This window comes from Euleptes europaea, chromosome 12, assembly GCF_029931775.1.
Source record: "Euleptes europaea isolate rEulEur1 chromosome 12, rEulEur1.hap1, whole genome shotgun sequence".
In the NCBI taxonomy this organism is placed as follows: Eukaryota; Metazoa; Chordata; class Lepidosauria; order Squamata; family Sphaerodactylidae; genus Euleptes; species Euleptes europaea.
The window spans coordinates 51,688,920-51,707,080 of NC_079323.1; the positions used below are offsets into that span (position 1 = coordinate 51,688,920).

The following is an 18,161-nucleotide window of genomic DNA, read 5'->3' on the forward strand; positions in this document are numbered from 1 at the left end:
CATACATCAGGATAAACCACAGCAAGTTCCTAACCAGGATGCTTTGTGCAAGAAGTAAAAGGGGAGAAATGAAATATATAGTCAAGCACAGTTACAAACCAGGTTTGTGCGCATGGTGGCTTATTGCTGGCCTAATGTTATCTGAATGTAGCCAACATGAAAATAGCAGTCCAAAGAGTACTTTCCCCTAGATCTTCTGCTCTAGATTACTCTATGGGGATTCCATGTCTATTTACAAGAGGGACAGCTTTACCAATTACAACATGCACTTCAAACCCCAATTCCAACTTTCATTTTAGTAATGAGTGTTTTGGATACTAAAGAACCAACTAGCTCTGAAGACTGCCACTTACTGTTGTTATGCTGTTGTTAGAATTAACAACATGAAATAGTACCATCTGTTGTGTGCGGTTAAAGAATATAAACATAAAACACAAGAAATTATGTGCAGTTGCTATAATTTTCATTCAGACAGCGTTGGCTAATTCATCTTGTCTCTTGTGAGTTATTTTCACAATACTTTATACCCAGATCACTGTCAAATTATTTTGAAAAATGGTGCTGTATAATTGCTGTTGCTATTATTGCTGTTGACTTATATCCTGTGAACTATAAATGGTTCATGGACGCTTTAAGTCACTTTCCCCCAAAACCATTTCAGCCACCTCTCAGGCCACACCAGAAGAGGGGGGGGGGTCTTTGGGATTGATATGTAAGCTTTTACTCCATTTGCAGAAGAGCTTGGGAAAGTGGGGTGTGGTTGTGGTCAATTCCCCCCTGTAGCAGCAGTCTAGTACACCACAAACAAAACCATTCCTGAGGGTTCTCCAAAGCTCAGGAACAGCTTTGGAGTGGATTCTCAAGACGTTTCTGAAGAAAAGGGAATGAGCAAGGAAAAGGCATTCCAATCAAAGTTCATAGCATACAAAACACTATTATTAAGTATCTCTGAGGACTTTTTTAATGCATAAAGCACTTCATAGTCCCTTATATCATTAACACTCAAAACAGCCCTGGGTAAGATATTAACTTTTTGATTTCCCACGGAACTGAAGCTTTGGGAAAGCGACATGTCTAAGGCCATAATTTATCACAATATGATATTGCCCAACAAAACAAAATGGCATGCAAGTAAAAAAATTGTAATGGATATTTGTGATATTGTGAAATATTTTTTAAAAAAATAGAATCATAATATAACTCCATCAAAAGTCATGGAAATTTTACTTTTACTTCTGTCTGCTGGACTACTGCCAATTTCTATTGTAATTCACTAGAGTGAGTTCAGTTTCTCTGTTGTTTTTGGCAGGGCACTGTTAATATCAGTAGCATGATAAAACTGTGACAAGTTGAGTGATTGAATTTGATGGTATTCAAATTTTTGATAGCTCTATAGGGAAAATATTTTTCAGCATGTCTTAGCTGCAGAAAGAAGATAATAAAATGAGACGTATTAGCCAGCTTTTCGGAGCCTAAATTGATACAATCCGTGCCATTATTTCATTATATAGAGCAATCTAATCTTGCTTCTGAATGTCATTATCTGTTCCACGAACACATATATTGCTGTCCTTGTATCTTTGCTTCTTGTGTTGCTATTTGCCAATTTATTGGACATTTATTACACACAACATTTTCCCCTCAAATTGATAAAATTGCCCATGTGCATCATCAGCTGGATGACTTTCAATATTTAACACAGCAATAGCAAGCAATGCTGAAAATGAATGAATTTGATTAAGGTATTTTTAGGCTGGGCTACAAGTCATAGCGTATCAGTGCTCTCACTCATATTTCAGTGAACATCATATTGTTAGGTAATGTAATTAATGGAATTTTGCATCAGTAAGGTGATGTCACTGATAAATTTGCATCAATGTATGATGCTGGTAGCATATACAGAAGGAATGAGGGGAAATATAGTGGTGAAGAAGTGATGAGACTCCACCCAACACAGCTACATCCTCTCACCTCAAATGTAAAAGGTAAAGGTCCCCTGTGCAAGCACTGGGTCATTCCTGACCCATGGGGTGATGTCACATCCCAACATCCCAAAGTACTAGGCAGACTTTGTTTATGGGGTGGTTTGCCAGTGCCTTCCCCAGTCATCTTCCCTTTACCCCCAGCAAGCTGGGTACTTATTTTACAGACCTTGGAAGGATGGAAGGCTGAGTCAACCTTGAGCCGGCTACCTGAAACCAACTTCCGTTGGAATCGAACTCAGGTCGTGAGCAGAGCTTGGACTGCAGTACTGCAGCTTACCACTCTGCGCCACGGGGCTCTTAACCTCAAACGTAACATTCTGAAAAACATGGTATCTTCTGCTCTGACGTGTTCCCCTGGCCCAAACTCCCCCACTTGACAGATCTGATATGTAGGACAGGTCTGATACATAGGAAGAAGAAGAGCAGAGTGAAAGTACGGTATATTAGGCAGGAGAACAGCAGAATGCCAGAACAGAAAATACAATTCTTTTCTCAAATATTGCATTTTCTGCCATTGGTTATCCTGTTTTCAATGGATGATAAGCTCCAAGAATCTCAAAATCTGCTCCAACAGATTGTTTTAAAAAACAACAACAACAACTCCAAAGCAATAGCTACACTTACTGGGGAGAAGAGGGGTGGTAGGTACTGTGGGGATGACAGTAGGATCTGGATAAGGACTTTCTGGGCAGCCTCCATTTGTTAATCCTATGTCATCAATAGCAATGTCATCCCACCCTGGTCTTTTAACGGCATCAAAAGCAACCTGAAAAAACATCACAAAAATTACACTGACCCTTTCAGTTATGATTTAGTAAGCAAACCCATGTAGAACTATGCATATGGTATTGGGGAGGACATCACCAAAAGAAACAAAAGATTTATTCTAACACATAGCTAGGAACATTTTGTGCAGTGGGATCTAAGTTTTTGTACAGTTAATTACATAGAGTGTAATAAGGATCTCTCTCTCTCTCTCTGTGTGTGTGCGCGCGTGTGTGTGTGTGTGTGTAAAGAGCCTTCAAGTCGCAGCCGAGTTTCTGTTCATTTAGTATTTATTCAGTTCATAAAAAGAGAAACACCCTAGTGAGGTCTGATGCATTTACAGCTATTTTGATTACATGTGAAAGTACCAGTTGTAAAATATGCAACATGCAATTTCACACTATATAAAATACTGAAATGGGTTTGGGCAATAGCTTCTTAAACCTTGTCAATAGTTGTAAACATTCTTCAATACTATGAGCAAAAACTATTTTTATCAACCTCTTAAAGCAAGATTCTTTCTAAATATCATTAAAAAAATAATTATCTGTGGGTAAGCCACAAATATTATCCATTTACTAGATTTACAAGGAATTTTAGAATCCATAAAATAAATGAAAACACATTCATGTTCCTACTGCATCTTTGGTGTTCTTCCCTGGCAACATTTTTTTTGAAAAGTTTTTATCATAACAGCTGGAAGATAAAGGTTTTTGTAAACCCTATTGACCACATCCATGCATTAGTACAGTAAAGCTGAAAGAACATTTCAGTTTCTCTTGATTTATCAAATATGTTTGGCCAATAGTTTATAAACTAGATCTAAGCACATTCCCATTGGGAAACAAGTTTCACAACATGTGTAGAGCTAGAAATTCTGTTTTGGATTCAAAAGGTCCCCAGTGTGAATCCCAATAGGAAAAACTTCATATTTCATTCATATTTAAGGCATTAAAGTTACATTTAGCTGAGGATATATTGTGACATTTTCAAAGATTTAGCAGAGGTTTTTAACTAGTGATAAAATTGGCTTGTCTAGGACAGACAGAAGTTTCAAGGCTCCAACATAATCATAATAATTTTAACTGCCAGCTACATATAATTTCCTAGCTCTGGGTGTTTATCTATTTTGACAGACTGTACTAGGATGAGACTAGATGATGTTATTTTTGCAGATGTGAATGTTGGGATGAAAGTCCATAAATGGCCACAACAAAAGTAAACGAGACCTGGCTGAGAATACTGTTGAATATTAATAGTTTGACGTACTTTAAAATTAGATGTTTCATTTAGAAGTATTTGTCCATAGTTCCAGTTGTTTCCATAATTTCCTTCTTTTTGGAAAACTGTCTTCTCAGTGTCATGGTCATATGTGATGTTAATACTCAAATGATAAACATTAGCACCAAACATGTGATACCTGAATGGACAGTAATAGTTACTCGATTTGATTAATCCAAAATTTATCCAACTGAACAAATATAAATCAGGTGAATATACTGAATATATGAAGTAATATTATCATGTCAAGAAATGAAGTTGGTTTATAACAAAGTCTACACTTTGCACCTGTTACTATTCTTCTATCTCGTCATTCAGCTTTCCAATATGCTACAGATGCTTTCTAAATTTTACTCAGATTATCAGTTCTTGGCACAAGGTTCTTGATAATACATAATAAATACATAAATTTAGGCTGTGATGTTCTGCCCTGTGATCTTCTCATACTATTTACATTGTCTCTATCCAAAGATTACATGAATCAATGAGCACTTTTGAAATCTGGCAAATAAGGAAGTAACACAAATAACTTCTGTAGCTCTTTCTTCGTACTTCCTTGGGCTCATTAATCTTTTCTGATTGCAATTCCAGATGCTGCAGCAAATGATACTCCAAAGATCTTCTAAATTTGGGGAGGGGCTTATTAGGTGCTGTGCAGACCTGATTTAAAACCTCAGGGCAGGAAAATTGGGGTGGCTTCAAATGTTTGTGGGTGTGGAAATGCCACCGGATTCTATTTGTTCCATTTCTAAAATATTTGTGGGGGTGACTGCATGGAAGAGATATGTGCATTGCAGATTCCTTTAAAAAAATATCTGTGATGCAAATCCCCTCTCTTCCTATGTGCTTTGTATTTGACAATATGCTATTTGGGCATTGTTGTAGCTCACTGCAGAATCACTTCACAGTTTGCCCTGAAATCCTAATGACTTGATTACATTAGTAGGCTCATCAAAACTTCCATGTGGACCCCAGGCTCCCTTGAGTTTTGGATTATGGCTACTACAATAATTAAATTACATGGAAATAAATTAGGCATTTGTTCATATAATATGGAATTCCATATAGCTTTTTACAGTAAATGTATGTTTATCATACCAGAAAATCAGGCAGAACATTTCTGAAGCAGGGACTAAAGGTAAACTTAGAAGGCGAACTCGCATTGGTTTGCCTCCAAGCAACCTAGGTGTCGAAATATAATACCCTGCAAAACAAAGAAATGTAATGTTACATCACTAAGGTATTAATTCTTATGACTCCATGCTCCAGGAATCACACTTTCATATAACTGAATTTAGAACATTTGTTTGGTTAGATATTTATAGCCAACTTTTTTTCTATGACAAGGATCCAAAGCATCTTACAGTATTTTCCTCCCCTCATCATTTTTTTCCTCTCAACAACTCTGTGAGATAGGTAACTTTGAGAGAGCGAGAGCGAGAGCGAGAGAGAGAGAGAGAATGACTATCCCAGGGTCACACAGCAAACTTCTCTGGCAGAGTGGAAATTTGAACATATACCTTACAGATCCTTCTCTGGTACTCTAACCACTCCACCATGCTGTCTCTGATTTGGCTTCAAGTGGAGTCCAAATGTTCCACATGAAGGTGCCCCAGACAAAAAGTTGTCAATGAGAACAGTGCTCTAAATCCAACATCTGGAGGAGCTAGGAGCTGTTAGGGTGAAGAGAGGTGAGAAAAACAGAGTAAAGCATTCCTGGCCCTGGCTATTAAACACCAGGGCCCAATTTGGCTGAAGTGGCTTATCTTGGCCTCAGACAGAGGGGCAGGGTTTGAGTATCACCTTGTTCCACTTCCACTCCTCTAGTGCTACTTTCTTCTGAACTGTGAGCCAGGGCTGGTCTGTCCTCAATGGCCTCTTTCCTCAAACATTTTGAAGGCCCTGGCCAGGCATGGAGCAATCTTACCCAGAAGCCTTATGGGGCATAGCCAAGCCTGTGATCAACCAATAGTGCCTTCAGGGCAATTTATGTGGTTTTACTCTCATAAGAATATAAGAACATCAGCAAAGCCATGCTGGATCAGACCAAGGCCCATCAAGTCCAGCAGTCTGTTCACACAGTGGCCAACCAGGTGCCTCTAGCACGACTGAAGCAGCACCGTCCTGCCTGTGTTCCACAGCACCCAAGATAATAGGCATGCTCCTCTGACACTGGAGAGAATAGGTATGCATTACAACGAGTATTCATTTTAACTAGTAGCCATGGATGCTCCATGAACATGTCCACTCCCCTCTTAATGCCTTTGAAGTTGGCAGCCATCACCATATCCTGGGGTAGGAGTTCCACAATTTAACTATTGTGTGAAGAAATACTTCCTTTAATCTGTTTTGAATCTGTTACCCTCCAGCTTCAGCAGATGACCCTGTGTCCTAGTATTATGAGGGAGAAAAGCTTCTCCCTGTGCACTTTCTCCATACCATGCATAGACCTCTATCATGTCTCGTCTTAATCATCTTCTCTCCAAGCTAAACAGCCCTAAGCATTTTAACCACTCCTCATAGGTTAGTTTCTCTAGCCCCCTGATCATTTTGGTTGCTCTTTTCTGCACCTTCTCAAGCTCTGCAATATACTATTTTTTGGGGGGTATGGTGACCAGAACTGTACACAGTATTCCAAGTGCGGTCTCACCATAGATTTATACAAGGGCAGTATGATAACAACAGTTTTATTCTCTATTCCTTGTCTAATTATGGCCAGCATGGAATTTGCCTTTTTCACAGCAACCACACACTGGGTTGATATCTTCATTGACCTATTCACTACTACCCCAAGATCCCTTTCCTGGTCTGTTGCTGCCAGCACAGATCCCTCCCATCAGTGTATATGTGAAGCTGGGATTTTTTGCACCAATATGCATAACCTTACACTTACATTGGATCTCATTTGCCATTTTAATATCCATTCCTCCTGTTTTGGAGCTCTTCACAGACTGATTTTTTAAAAACACCCTAAATAATTTGGTGTCATCTGCAAACTTGGCCATCTCTCCTTCTCAACCCTGAGACTGGAACTTCTCAATAGCTGATTGTCAGACAGCAAGCTGTCAAAAGGCCAGCTGTCAGTGGCTGCCTGACTCACACACACGAACACACAAAGCTGCCTTCTACTGAATGAGGCCCTTGGTCCATCGAAGTAAGTATTGTCTACTCATGGCCAGCTTAAAGGGCCAGCTGCAACTTATCAGCTGGCTGGTATGAGGATTTCTACAAGGTGCATCTGTGACTCCACTGGGCCTGGTGGATGTTGGCCTTGACGATGTGGGGGGTCTGAGAAGGAGGGGCCTGGTATTATCTCCACCACACCCTACACACAATTAGGAGTTAGGTTTTGAGGGTTAGTTTGAAAAAAATGTTAATATTTATCTTTTTATGTGTTCTTTTTCACTTTTTAAAAGAAACCATCTTGTGCCTGTTAGTGATTGTTTCAGGCTTGAGTGGGTTTACACTCAGGCTTAGATCACATTCCCTTGAGCTAGGGTTGCCTAGTGGGTGGTTTCAGCGGGCAATTGCCCACCAATCCACTGGACTTCTCTGACGCAGGGATAGCACATGCATACAGCTGCGCGTGACACGATCTTGTCACTTCCGGGATTACCCCAGGAAGCACCGCATCGCTGCAGCCACTTTAGCCCTAAAGTACTAAAACAGCCACGGCAATGCAGAGCTTCCAGGGGTAAACCCAGAAGTGATGTGATCGTGTTGCGCGGCTGCGCACGCATGGAATCATCTCATCGCCACTTCCTTTATTGAGTCAATCCATCTCTTGTTGGGTCTTCCTCCTTTCCTGCTGCCCTCAACTTTTCCTAGCATGACTGTCTTTTCTAGTGAATCTTTTCTTCTCAGAATGTGGCCAAAATACGATAGCTTCAGTTTAGTCATTTTAGCTTCTAGGGTCAGTTCAGGCTTGATTTGATCTATAACCCACTGATTTTTTTTTGGGGGGGGGGAGCAGTCCACGATATCCGTAACACTCTCCTCCAACACCACATTTCAAAGGAATCTACTTTCTTCCTATCAGCTTTCTTCAATGTCCAGCTTTCACATCCATAAATAGTAATAGGGAATACGATGGAATGAATTAACTTAATCTTGGTGGCCAGTGACACATCCTTACACTTCAGAATCTTTTCTAGCTCCTTCATGGCTGCCCTTTCCTAGTCTCAATCTCCTTCTGATTTCTTGGCTGCAGTCTCCCTTTTGGTTGATGATGGAGCCAAGGTGCAAAGTTACTCCAGTCTAAACATTTTAATCAATGGGGTTAGAATGGAATAAATAATTTGGCATAGCATTTCACTGTAAGTATATCTATCTAGCTTTGCATTGGCAGATGTCAGAGAAAGCTGAGTAAATGAATAGCTCCATATAAACACATTGCAGCTGTGAACTTTCATAGTTATATTTCATTGTTGGATGGAACCATCCAACCTTCCTGTAGCATACCTTCCTGCAGAAAAATAAACAGAAAATAAACAAACAAAGATAGGATAAATATTGGCAGCACATTTTGACACAGGTGACATAACTGGATGCTAAAGAATGCAGATGGCTCCATGCGGTAGGTCCTAACCTGCACAAGGGAAATAACAGGTCCAGGGAGCCCTAATTGTCTGTAGCCAAATAAGCTAAAACTCCATGTCTCTAGCAGCAAAATTATTTTCTATTTCTGAACATTTCTGTTTTATTTCTAAAAAGTTACTTTGATAAGACAACTAACATTAGCAGAAAATCTCCATTGGGCTCTTACCTGAGAGATTGCCAGTTGTATGATCAAAATCAGGGCCAGATGTTATAGGAAAGGTTGGACCATTTATTCGCTCCCATTCATCATCATCATTTAAATCTTGACTCCAATAACAAAAGCCGTCTTCAAAACTGCAGTCAATTTTCTGACCATCTTGAAATGAAATTTGGATAAAATAACTTCACAGTGCATGAACAATGAAATTCTATAATTTATCTACTGATTAGTCTCTTTATATCACAAACCAAAGGGAGATACTGAGATTGCTTTTCCTTTTGAAAAGGAATCTACAAATTATTTTCTGTAAATCTTGGTATTTGCATAATTGTCTGGATATAGGATATCACACATAGTCCACACATACTTTTTCTTTACAGTGGTACCATTACAAACTTATTAGGCTTTCCCAGTTACATTAAGTACTTTTGGTCTGATCCATCATGGAAGACCTGTTTATTCAAACAGCATTTAGTGGAGGTACAGATAAACATTCTGATGTATGTCCAAAAGCTGTATAGTGATGTACCATTAAATTGTCTGGTTAAAACTCTTGAGATTGGTCCCCTTCCGGGTCCTTCTTTTTTATCCATGATCATTTACCCAAAATAAAAGAATGAAGACTTCCAAAAATGTATCCACAAGAAGTAAACTTTTATGCATGGGTTGTTTCCGTGGCAATCAACCCCCCCCCCACACACACACACACTACTTCAGGGCTTCGTTTTCATTATACACATCTTTTCCAAACTTTAGAAGTCACTTCACTCTTTCTCTGCATTTTCAGGATGCTGTTTCTGGCAGCATTCAGAAAACACAGGGAAAATGCGGGGAGAGAGCAAAGTGACTTCTAAAGTTCGGAAAGGACATGCATAATGAAAATGAAGCCCCAAAGTAATCAGGGGATGATCGCCACGGAAAGAACCCATGTATAAAAGGCCATAGTTGCTCACAGTACTTAATTTTTAAAATTATGGTGGATTTTTTAGAGCTAATAATATTCTCTCATTCAGGCATAGCTGTCATCCTATCTCTTCTTCTGCAGATCCTGTTCCAGCCCATCCTGCCATCAGGAAGGTATTTAAATCTGTTAAATGTTTGTTGCCCAGACCCACAACAGGAAGTATTATTTGGAACACTGCGCTAGTACAGGAGTTGCTATGCCCATCACTCATATTGGAATGTTATATATAATAGGAACAATAATAATGAAATGTAATATGCATCCAAAAATAAATGCTGGTACAACAATTTTGGGATTAAACTTTCAATCAATTGACTATTATTATTTTAAAAAAAAAACTATGAACACATTAGCAAACCAATTAAAGTAACAACATACTGTTGAAGCAGGTTAGTATTAGGATTATGCTTTCGTTTCACTAAATAAGTAAGATAACCATTGTTTGTAGAGAAAATTAATCTCAAGTGTACTGCTGAAATTCGGGAAATACAACAGTTTTATCAGCACCAAACATTATTTTAAAATTAAGCTCTGATTAAAATTTAATTAATACTACAGATTCCAAATTTTCCAGCTAAAGAACTGACTGGTTCACTTTGCTGATTAATCATTCTAGTTTTTGGGCCACTGCTTAAAACTAGATATTTTAACTTTTATTCATTTCTAAAAGTAGTTCTACTGGAAGGCAACTGCACTAGAATCAATGATAAAAAACTGCCCGGTGGATTTCTTTAGGACCGTGATGAAACCATTCGGATCCGAAGTATGTTGGGAGGGGGGGCATTGAAATCAATGGCACAGCCACACAGTGAAATCGGGTGCACATTTATTTGCACCAAAAAAAGTGCTCACATTTAGGCAGCAGCAGTGGCTATAGCATCTTCCACAATATGCATTGTAACAAAGAATACTTACTGTTTAGCTCACTTGTATTAAATGCAGTATATGTTGCGTTAAAGCCAATGTAATTTTCAGAATAATCTGTAGCAAATTCTACAGTGGCTTTATTAGAAAAAATGTGTATGGTACCAGGATTAGAACCCCAAAGGAAAGCTAAGGATAAAAAGACAAAAATAAATTGTCAAAAATGATAATAATTCAAACAATCTGCCCATCAGATGTTTACAGGGTATAGACTACATTTATTCCAAAGTCATCATCTATTTATTTCTAAGTAGTTGTTCCTAGATAATGTAATGTGCTTCCATCCTGCAAGCAGACTGCTTAAATCCTGTTGAAGTCAAGGGTCTTTATGCAGCCTGTGAGCCAGACAGCGGCCATATTAATTTGCCATGGAGACTTTTTCTGCTTCACATGTGTTCCAATTTGTTTGTGCTTTAGAAATTCAGAATAAAAACAGAACCGTTCTTTACAACCTGATGGCTGCTTAAAAGCACCATGAAGGGTGGCTCTAGCTGCTTCAGAAAAGATTTAAACAAAACAATTATTTATAAACCTTTGCCACATGAGGACCCCAAGAATTACTATTCCCCATGGTAGAGGGCATGCAGTAATGTCTGACTCGCTGCATGGTTGAAATCTACAGATAATTGTCTCTCCATGCGGTTATATTTGCTGCATAGGATGTTTTTAAACAGACTGCTTTTCCACGTAGGTTTTTTTCCGGTGGCCCTGGCCTCATACAGCTTCAGGTTATCCCCTGATTTCCATATGCATTTTTGTGCCTTTAGTTTTCATTTCATTTTTTTTCTCCTGAGTTCTTGCCAGCTCTTTCGACACCACTTTTACCTCAATGTTCCCCCCACCCCGCCCCGAAAGCCAATTTTGCGTCGGCTTTTCCCTCATGCAGTTTCCCTCTATCAGTTTTCTTTGTTCCACCCACCTCCAGCCCACATTTCAAAGACTGGACTGTCAGAATCGTTAAACCACTCCCTCCCCCCCCCAAGATAAGTGGTTTCAATTTTTTTTTAAGAAAAGCCCTAAAATAACGACACAACACTATAGTGTTGAAATGATAGTTTAAGCCGGTTCTCTGGATTCCCAACTTTCATTAAAAATAAGAAAGTCTCTAGCCCCCTACTTGGTGGAGATAAGATAGAGACTTACTTAAAAAAAATGAAAGTTGGGAATGCAGAGTACCTTTCCTTTCCTTTCCTTTCCTTTCCTTTCCTTTCCTTTCCTTTCCTTTCCTTTCCTTTCCTTTCCTTTCCTTTTATCCCTTAGAAGCTCCTTGATCAATTGATCTTGAGCAGCATAATGCAGAGAACCAGCTTAAACTATTGTTACAACACTATAGTGTTGCATCGTTATTTTAGGTCCTTTAAAAAAAAAAAGGTGTGCTCTGATGCCATAAATAATGGCACCTCTGACAACAGCACCCTCCCTTGAAAACCCTCATTATTTAAGCCACGGGTGGAAGAAAATAAATCAACTCCACAACTGTAAAAAGGCACAGGAGGGCAGACAAGTGGAAGAACCCTGCCTAAGCCAATTCCAATGCTTGTTGATTGACTCCCAAGAGAGTCAGGAGTAACTGCAGCCTGAGAAAAAGGTCAGAGAGCCTACAGTATGAATGCCTCTTATTACCCATAGGGAAGAGATGAACTGCACATTTTTCGAAATGTGTTACAGTTTCTTCATGAATTCTTGGAAAATGGAAATTAGAGAAATTATAAAAAAAGTGATAAAAAACATTAATTGTGAAATCTCAGTTTCACATGGTGGAATAAAATATTTTAAAAAATGATAAAAAGTATGCATGCAAGCTGCTACTACCTCCATTGCTCCTGTACCAAAGGATGAAGATGCAAGGTATCAGTGTACGGATTGAACTAGGATTTTAGGAATATCTGATCTGCAGAGGCTATTTAAATGCAACTCTCCCTTTCTATCATGGATTACTATCTAACAGGCAGCCTCTGTTGGCTGCCTGCATTTGAGCAAGACCACCCTGACACAATGTTCAACCCAATGTTACTCCCATAGCTTGTCTTTTTGCCTGCATGCTAACCTGCCCGATGCTATCCAGCACCAAGGAAGTCCCCTTCCAATCCAAACACCTGGCCATATTTCTTATCTAAAAGTCATAGCAATTTGCAGTATTCCTGTGGGTACTTCCAGTCACAAAGGAGAAGGCCTATTTATTGCTAAACTCCTCACTTGAAGGCAAAAAAGACCCATTTGGCTCCAAAGCAACCAGCTAATCCTACCCTGCATTCTCAAGGGTTGGAAAATGGGCAACAGCCAGGCAAAAAGCAGGGGTGTCTGCCATCCTTTAGGCAGGGCATATAAGATACTCTGCAGCTACTCAACTCCTAGCACCTTGTTCTTTATCCTTCATGTGGATGTGTCTCACACCTAGTCAGGATTGGGTTTATTTGACTAGTACATGAATATACAGTACACAAATAAGCAGATATCTGTGGAGCTTGCCCTGTGGAAGCCAGCTCTGACAGAAACTCCATGAAGACTCAAGCACATGCAAAGTTTTGGACGAAGAGCCTCATGTTCACCACCTGGTGGTATGTAACAATGCATTGCAAATGACAGATTACAAATTATTATTAAAAATCATCCTACCTCGTAAAATCTTTCTTGGACCGAGGCCTTCATAAATGCTTAGTGTATCCACATATTGTTGTGTATCAAAAGAAGTGAAGTTTATTTTGATAGACAGACCTTGGTTTACACTAAAGAAGAAGAATATATTTGATTATTTAATAGCAATGTGATAGTTCTGAGCAATGGGCAGGATACAGAGAAGTTTAAGGACAGATCTCCAAGCACTACTTCTTATCCACGTAAAGGGATAGGAGAGCTCTCTGCATCTGTTCAATTACTTTTACAAGAAGGCATTTTCTGAACTGTACCCAAATAAACTAATCCAGAGATAATTAAGTTTACATAAATCATGCTGAAGTAGACAAATAAGAGGTAAACAGCCAGTCCTAAACTTGCTTACTTGGAAGGAAATCCTAGTAGTGAGTTCTGTTAGATTTATGTGCAAATAATTTAGGTTTACAATCTAAATCCTGTTTGGGTACACTTAATTTTCTCTGGATTGAATCCTGTTAAAAAAAATATTTAAAAAGATTTAAATAAGCAATCACTTCTACCCATTATACAAGTTTGATACAATGGTTCAAATCCTGCTTCTGTCATGAAGCTCACTGGATGATCTTGGGCCAGTTGTTCTCTCTAGCCTAGCCTAGTCTAGCCTAGCTCACATTGTTGTGAAATGAAGGGAAAACTGTGTATGCTGTTGTGGTGGCTATGGGGCGAGAGGGGGGAAGCTCTGAGGCAACTGCTTTCTGGACTGAAGAATGTCCAGTCCCCCATTCTGGTCTCTCTTATAGATTCTTTAAACCCCAACTGCTCACAATCAAATAAAAAAGGGGGAACACAAGCTTTGGGATTGGTAGTGTGTGCACTACCTAAAGGTCTCTTATTTGGAAACCTGCTAGACCAAGGCTGTATTTATTTGTTGTGGGGTAAATAGAGATCACTTTTTTCTTTGATATTTTCTTAGATAACTTTGGAGGAAGATTTGATTCCCCTTTCTCTTAACAGGTTACCATAGCAGGTTCACGTCTGCTCATTTCCTTTCCATAGAACCTATACGCACAAGTTAGGAATGAGGGGCCCTTAACAGGATGCTTATTTGTCTAAAATGAGCTTTCCCCCCTAAACTGACCCCACACCCTAAGTAAAAGCCAAAGAAAAGGCATAGGACAAAATCCCTCTCCAATATATATTTTCTTCACCCTGAGGCTAGTTTATTCCCTCCCATGCAGTGGAGTTCCATGGGCTCCGATTAGCTGACAGTCATTGGCTGACAATCATTTGGATTTACATGAGGCCTAAATCACAAGGATTGCTTCAGACCCCTGGAGGAGAGGCGGGACTTTTGAGGATGATGACCACAGTTGTCCTGTCCATTTTGGAGAAGGGTGGGATTTAAAAAATGATAGATTACTTGTACCATGATGTTGTAAATTATTCACTGTTAATAAGTTTTGATTGTTGAATAAGTCGATGGTTGGTTTTGTCATAGTTTTATTCAATTTGAGCATAAGATCCATGTATTTAAGATAATACAGGTTAATATAATGATCACTTATTATGCTACAAGATTAGCAAGTGTTACCTGAATCAGCAGTGAATTCTGTAAAATAACATGTGAGAGGATTATAACCTTATTTGACTATTAGATGTATATACCACAAGGTGACGTTTGTCCTAAATTCCCATAAAGCATGTAGGCAATATATGCAAAGCTTTTGAAGGGCATCTACCCTTCTCACAAGTTATGGTTGTGCCTAGGTAACTATAGTGTATCTACTAATTGCATAAAGTGGGTTTCACTTTAGAACAACTTGCAGTTTGATAAGAATATTTCTTCCTTCTATAAAAAGAAAATCATGTCTGCTCAAATTTCCAAATGACTCCCCCCTCAAGCAAAATATTTTGAATGTATCTGCTTATTCTTCTTTTTGGTTACAGTCCCCAAAGGGATTGAAATATATATTTGACCACAATCATTTCAACATGCTTGTCAAAGCTTATTTGGAAACTGCAGTAGAGCACATTTTTATGCAACCTATAATTCTCTCAATGTATTCTTTTCTTAGCACTTGCATAGGTAGAAGAAGCATGGAAAATTATATCCGACAATAAAAGTACTCAAGAAGAATGCTGGGAAAATTGAGGAAGGCATATTAGGTTAATTTAATGTGATGGGGTAATTTGACCACAACCAAGTTATTTGTCTACATTTATTAAATGAATAATGATATTATTTCTTTGCTCAGGAAAGAAACACAAAGTTGAAAAAGGAAATTGAAAAATCTTTAGAAAAGTGCAGTTATAATTAGTTGATATAGAAAGGAAATATGCAAAACAAATTACAGATAATCTTGGTCTTGATTCAGGGTTTTTTTTAAATGCTGCCTCTGATTAATTTTTCCGTAAACTGGAAAGGACAACAACATCTGCAGGTGTTTGTTGATGTCATCATGCTATAGCAGGAAGTATTAAGCAGAAGACAATTTGTTGAAGAGTTCAAGCTTTTCCCTTTCTCTCCTCTCCTCGTCTACACAACTGACACTGTTACCTGGAAATTGCTAACTGGAAGTACACTTTCTTGACTGTAACCTTTTCTACAAGTTCAAATAATTAGCAATGAAATAGGGTATATTTGTAGATCCTTTAGCAGATGTCCTTAGAGCTCTGTCGTGTCTTTTAATCTCAAGAGCCACTGACCTATCTGGAATGTAGGAAAGTTACTCATAGAACACATAACATAGGACATTAACTGGAATGCTTAAGGGAAAGTGTTAGGACTTTAATAGGGAAATCTGGTTGCATTTTACCTTCAAATAGATTCTGTGGACCATAAAATTCTGGGAAGCCACTTACTGTATAATCCATCGGCAAACCAAGTTTGAAATATAGGGCTCTGGGTAATTAATAGAGTGAAAAGACCCAGAGGAGTCCATCAGAATAAATTTCCCATCACAGGATGTAGCTGTAAATAAATAACCATTTTCTTCTCAATGAATACAGATCCAAAAATAGACCATTCCCACCCGTGATTAAAGTAAAACAATATGAGTTTCCAAACTATTTGGTTTACCTGACATGTTATGGAAAAATAACCTTTTTGTTTAGAGACAAGCCTAGTTACATTGCAAGATAGAAATACAGATTCATTGCTCTTTATATCATTTTTTAAAGTTGACAGTTATATGGAAAGAAGCAACTTCCTTGTTTTAAGGAGTTGCTCCTGTGTTACTTAAACTGAGTTTATGTAACATGAACAAGAGAAAAATAGACAAATTTCTTCGCAAATCAACTTGCATGTCAATACAGCTGTGCAACAATTGCTCATGCTAGATAGCATCTTCTTTATGGATATGTTTTCCCTATCATCATTGAGGGGGGGGGATCTGTAGAAATTTGAATAACTGATTTCATACACAAGGCATGGAGTTAATTTTTTCTTCTTTTCATAGTGAAGTAAGTTCTGAACATGGAGCAATACAACTTTCAAAACTTTTTCCTCCCCAAGGCAAAGGCAAATATTGCTTTCTGATCGAGGGAGGCTACCCACAGTTTTCCCCTTGCCAGTTTCCAGGTGTTTCAGCATTGTCCAAGGATGCTGAAATAAAATCCACCTATATATCTAATTCTCAACATGGATAAATCTGTGGATACCTAAATCCAGCAATGGGAGTTATGAACAGACATGACAGATCATTCTACAGATCTTTCTGCAGATCTTTTTTTCCCTACAGATCAATTTTTTAAAAATTGGGGGTGGTTAAAATCCCCCAAAATAATAGAAGCAGCACCTGTAGCTTTAAGAAATGAATGCCTTCAATAGCCATTGCTAGGCAACTACAACAGCATCACTAGTCTTCAAGCCTTGTTTTCTGTCAGTAAAAGGCAGACCCCTTTCCAGTGCTGTTTTTGGCCTTTAAGAGAGGACTTATCGGGGACAGGCCTGGCATCAATAAGCAGGTGACTTTTTACCACATGACTTCTACAGCTCACCCAGGCCTGGCTGCTTGCTACTGTTCAACAGCAGCCACCCAACAAAACCAATGTGGTGTAGTGCTTAGAATTTGACATGAGGGTCCGGGACACCCAGGCTGGAATCCCCACTCTGCCGTGGAAGCTCACTGACTGACTTTGGGCCAGTTGCATGTTCTCAGACTAACCGGCCTCACAGATAGGGGTGCCAGCCTCCAGGCTAAGACGGGGGTGGGGGGCAGAAAAAGATAGATTGACTGGTGAGTGGGAAGGAGAAAAGGAAACAAGAAAAGCAGAGAAACAAAGGGGGCTTTAGGGAAAGAAAAGAGGAAATAGAAGAGGAGGGGAGATAAGATGCCTCCCCATAGATCCTTGATCATCCCCTGCTTGTAGAGATCTCAGTTTGGAGCCACATTTTTTTCTCAGATTATTGCCTTCCACATGCTCTATGATTACAGATGGAAAAAGGAGTGGGCATTCCTTCATGACTTATATGTTGTTCATTCGTTGCAGCTATATAAGTTTAGTGAGAGACAACTTCAGACAATTATATGCTAATATATAAATTTTAATAAGGTGCACATATAGATTAAAAGCCTAAAACTCCTAGTAAAGACAAAAGCTAACACATTCAATACATACAAACATGAACAGTTGTTTATGTTTGTATATATTGAATGTGTTAGTTTTTGTCTTTACTAGGAGTTTTAGGCTTTTAATCTATATGTGCACCTTATTAAAATTTATATATTTATAATTTTAGGAGGAAGAATGCCCAAAGAGGCTACCCTTTTATCATGCTTACATTTCTCATTTACACTGATATGCTCCATGGCTTCTTTTCAACAAAACAGCAGATTAATGAAACCTTTTTGATTTTCTCATGCCTCCAGAATTTTTTTTAACCATTTCC

At 38.7% G+C, this 18,161-nt stretch overlaps 1 protein-coding gene across 1 annotated transcript in view; it reads right to left on the reverse strand.

Annotated features, from left to right (window-relative positions):
• The window catches only part of TMPRSS15 (transmembrane serine protease 15), an 84,366-nt gene that overhangs the window by 42,050 nt on the left and 24,155 nt on the right, over positions 1 to 18,161 (reverse strand). The window contains exons 9-15 of the mRNA XM_056858205.1: positions 16,133 to 16,241; positions 13,295 to 13,404; positions 10,670 to 10,807; positions 8,797 to 8,946; positions 5,130 to 5,235; positions 4,020 to 4,170; positions 2,610 to 2,751 (exon numbers count right to left, since the gene is read on the reverse strand). Of these exons, the coding sequence (XP_056714183.1) occupies positions 2,610 to 2,751; positions 4,020 to 4,170; positions 5,130 to 5,235; positions 8,797 to 8,946; positions 10,670 to 10,807; positions 13,295 to 13,404; positions 16,133 to 16,241 (906 nt within the window). The remainder of the gene's footprint in view (positions 1 to 2,609; positions 2,752 to 4,019; positions 4,171 to 5,129; positions 5,236 to 8,796; positions 8,947 to 10,669; positions 10,808 to 13,294; positions 13,405 to 16,132; positions 16,242 to 18,161) is intronic.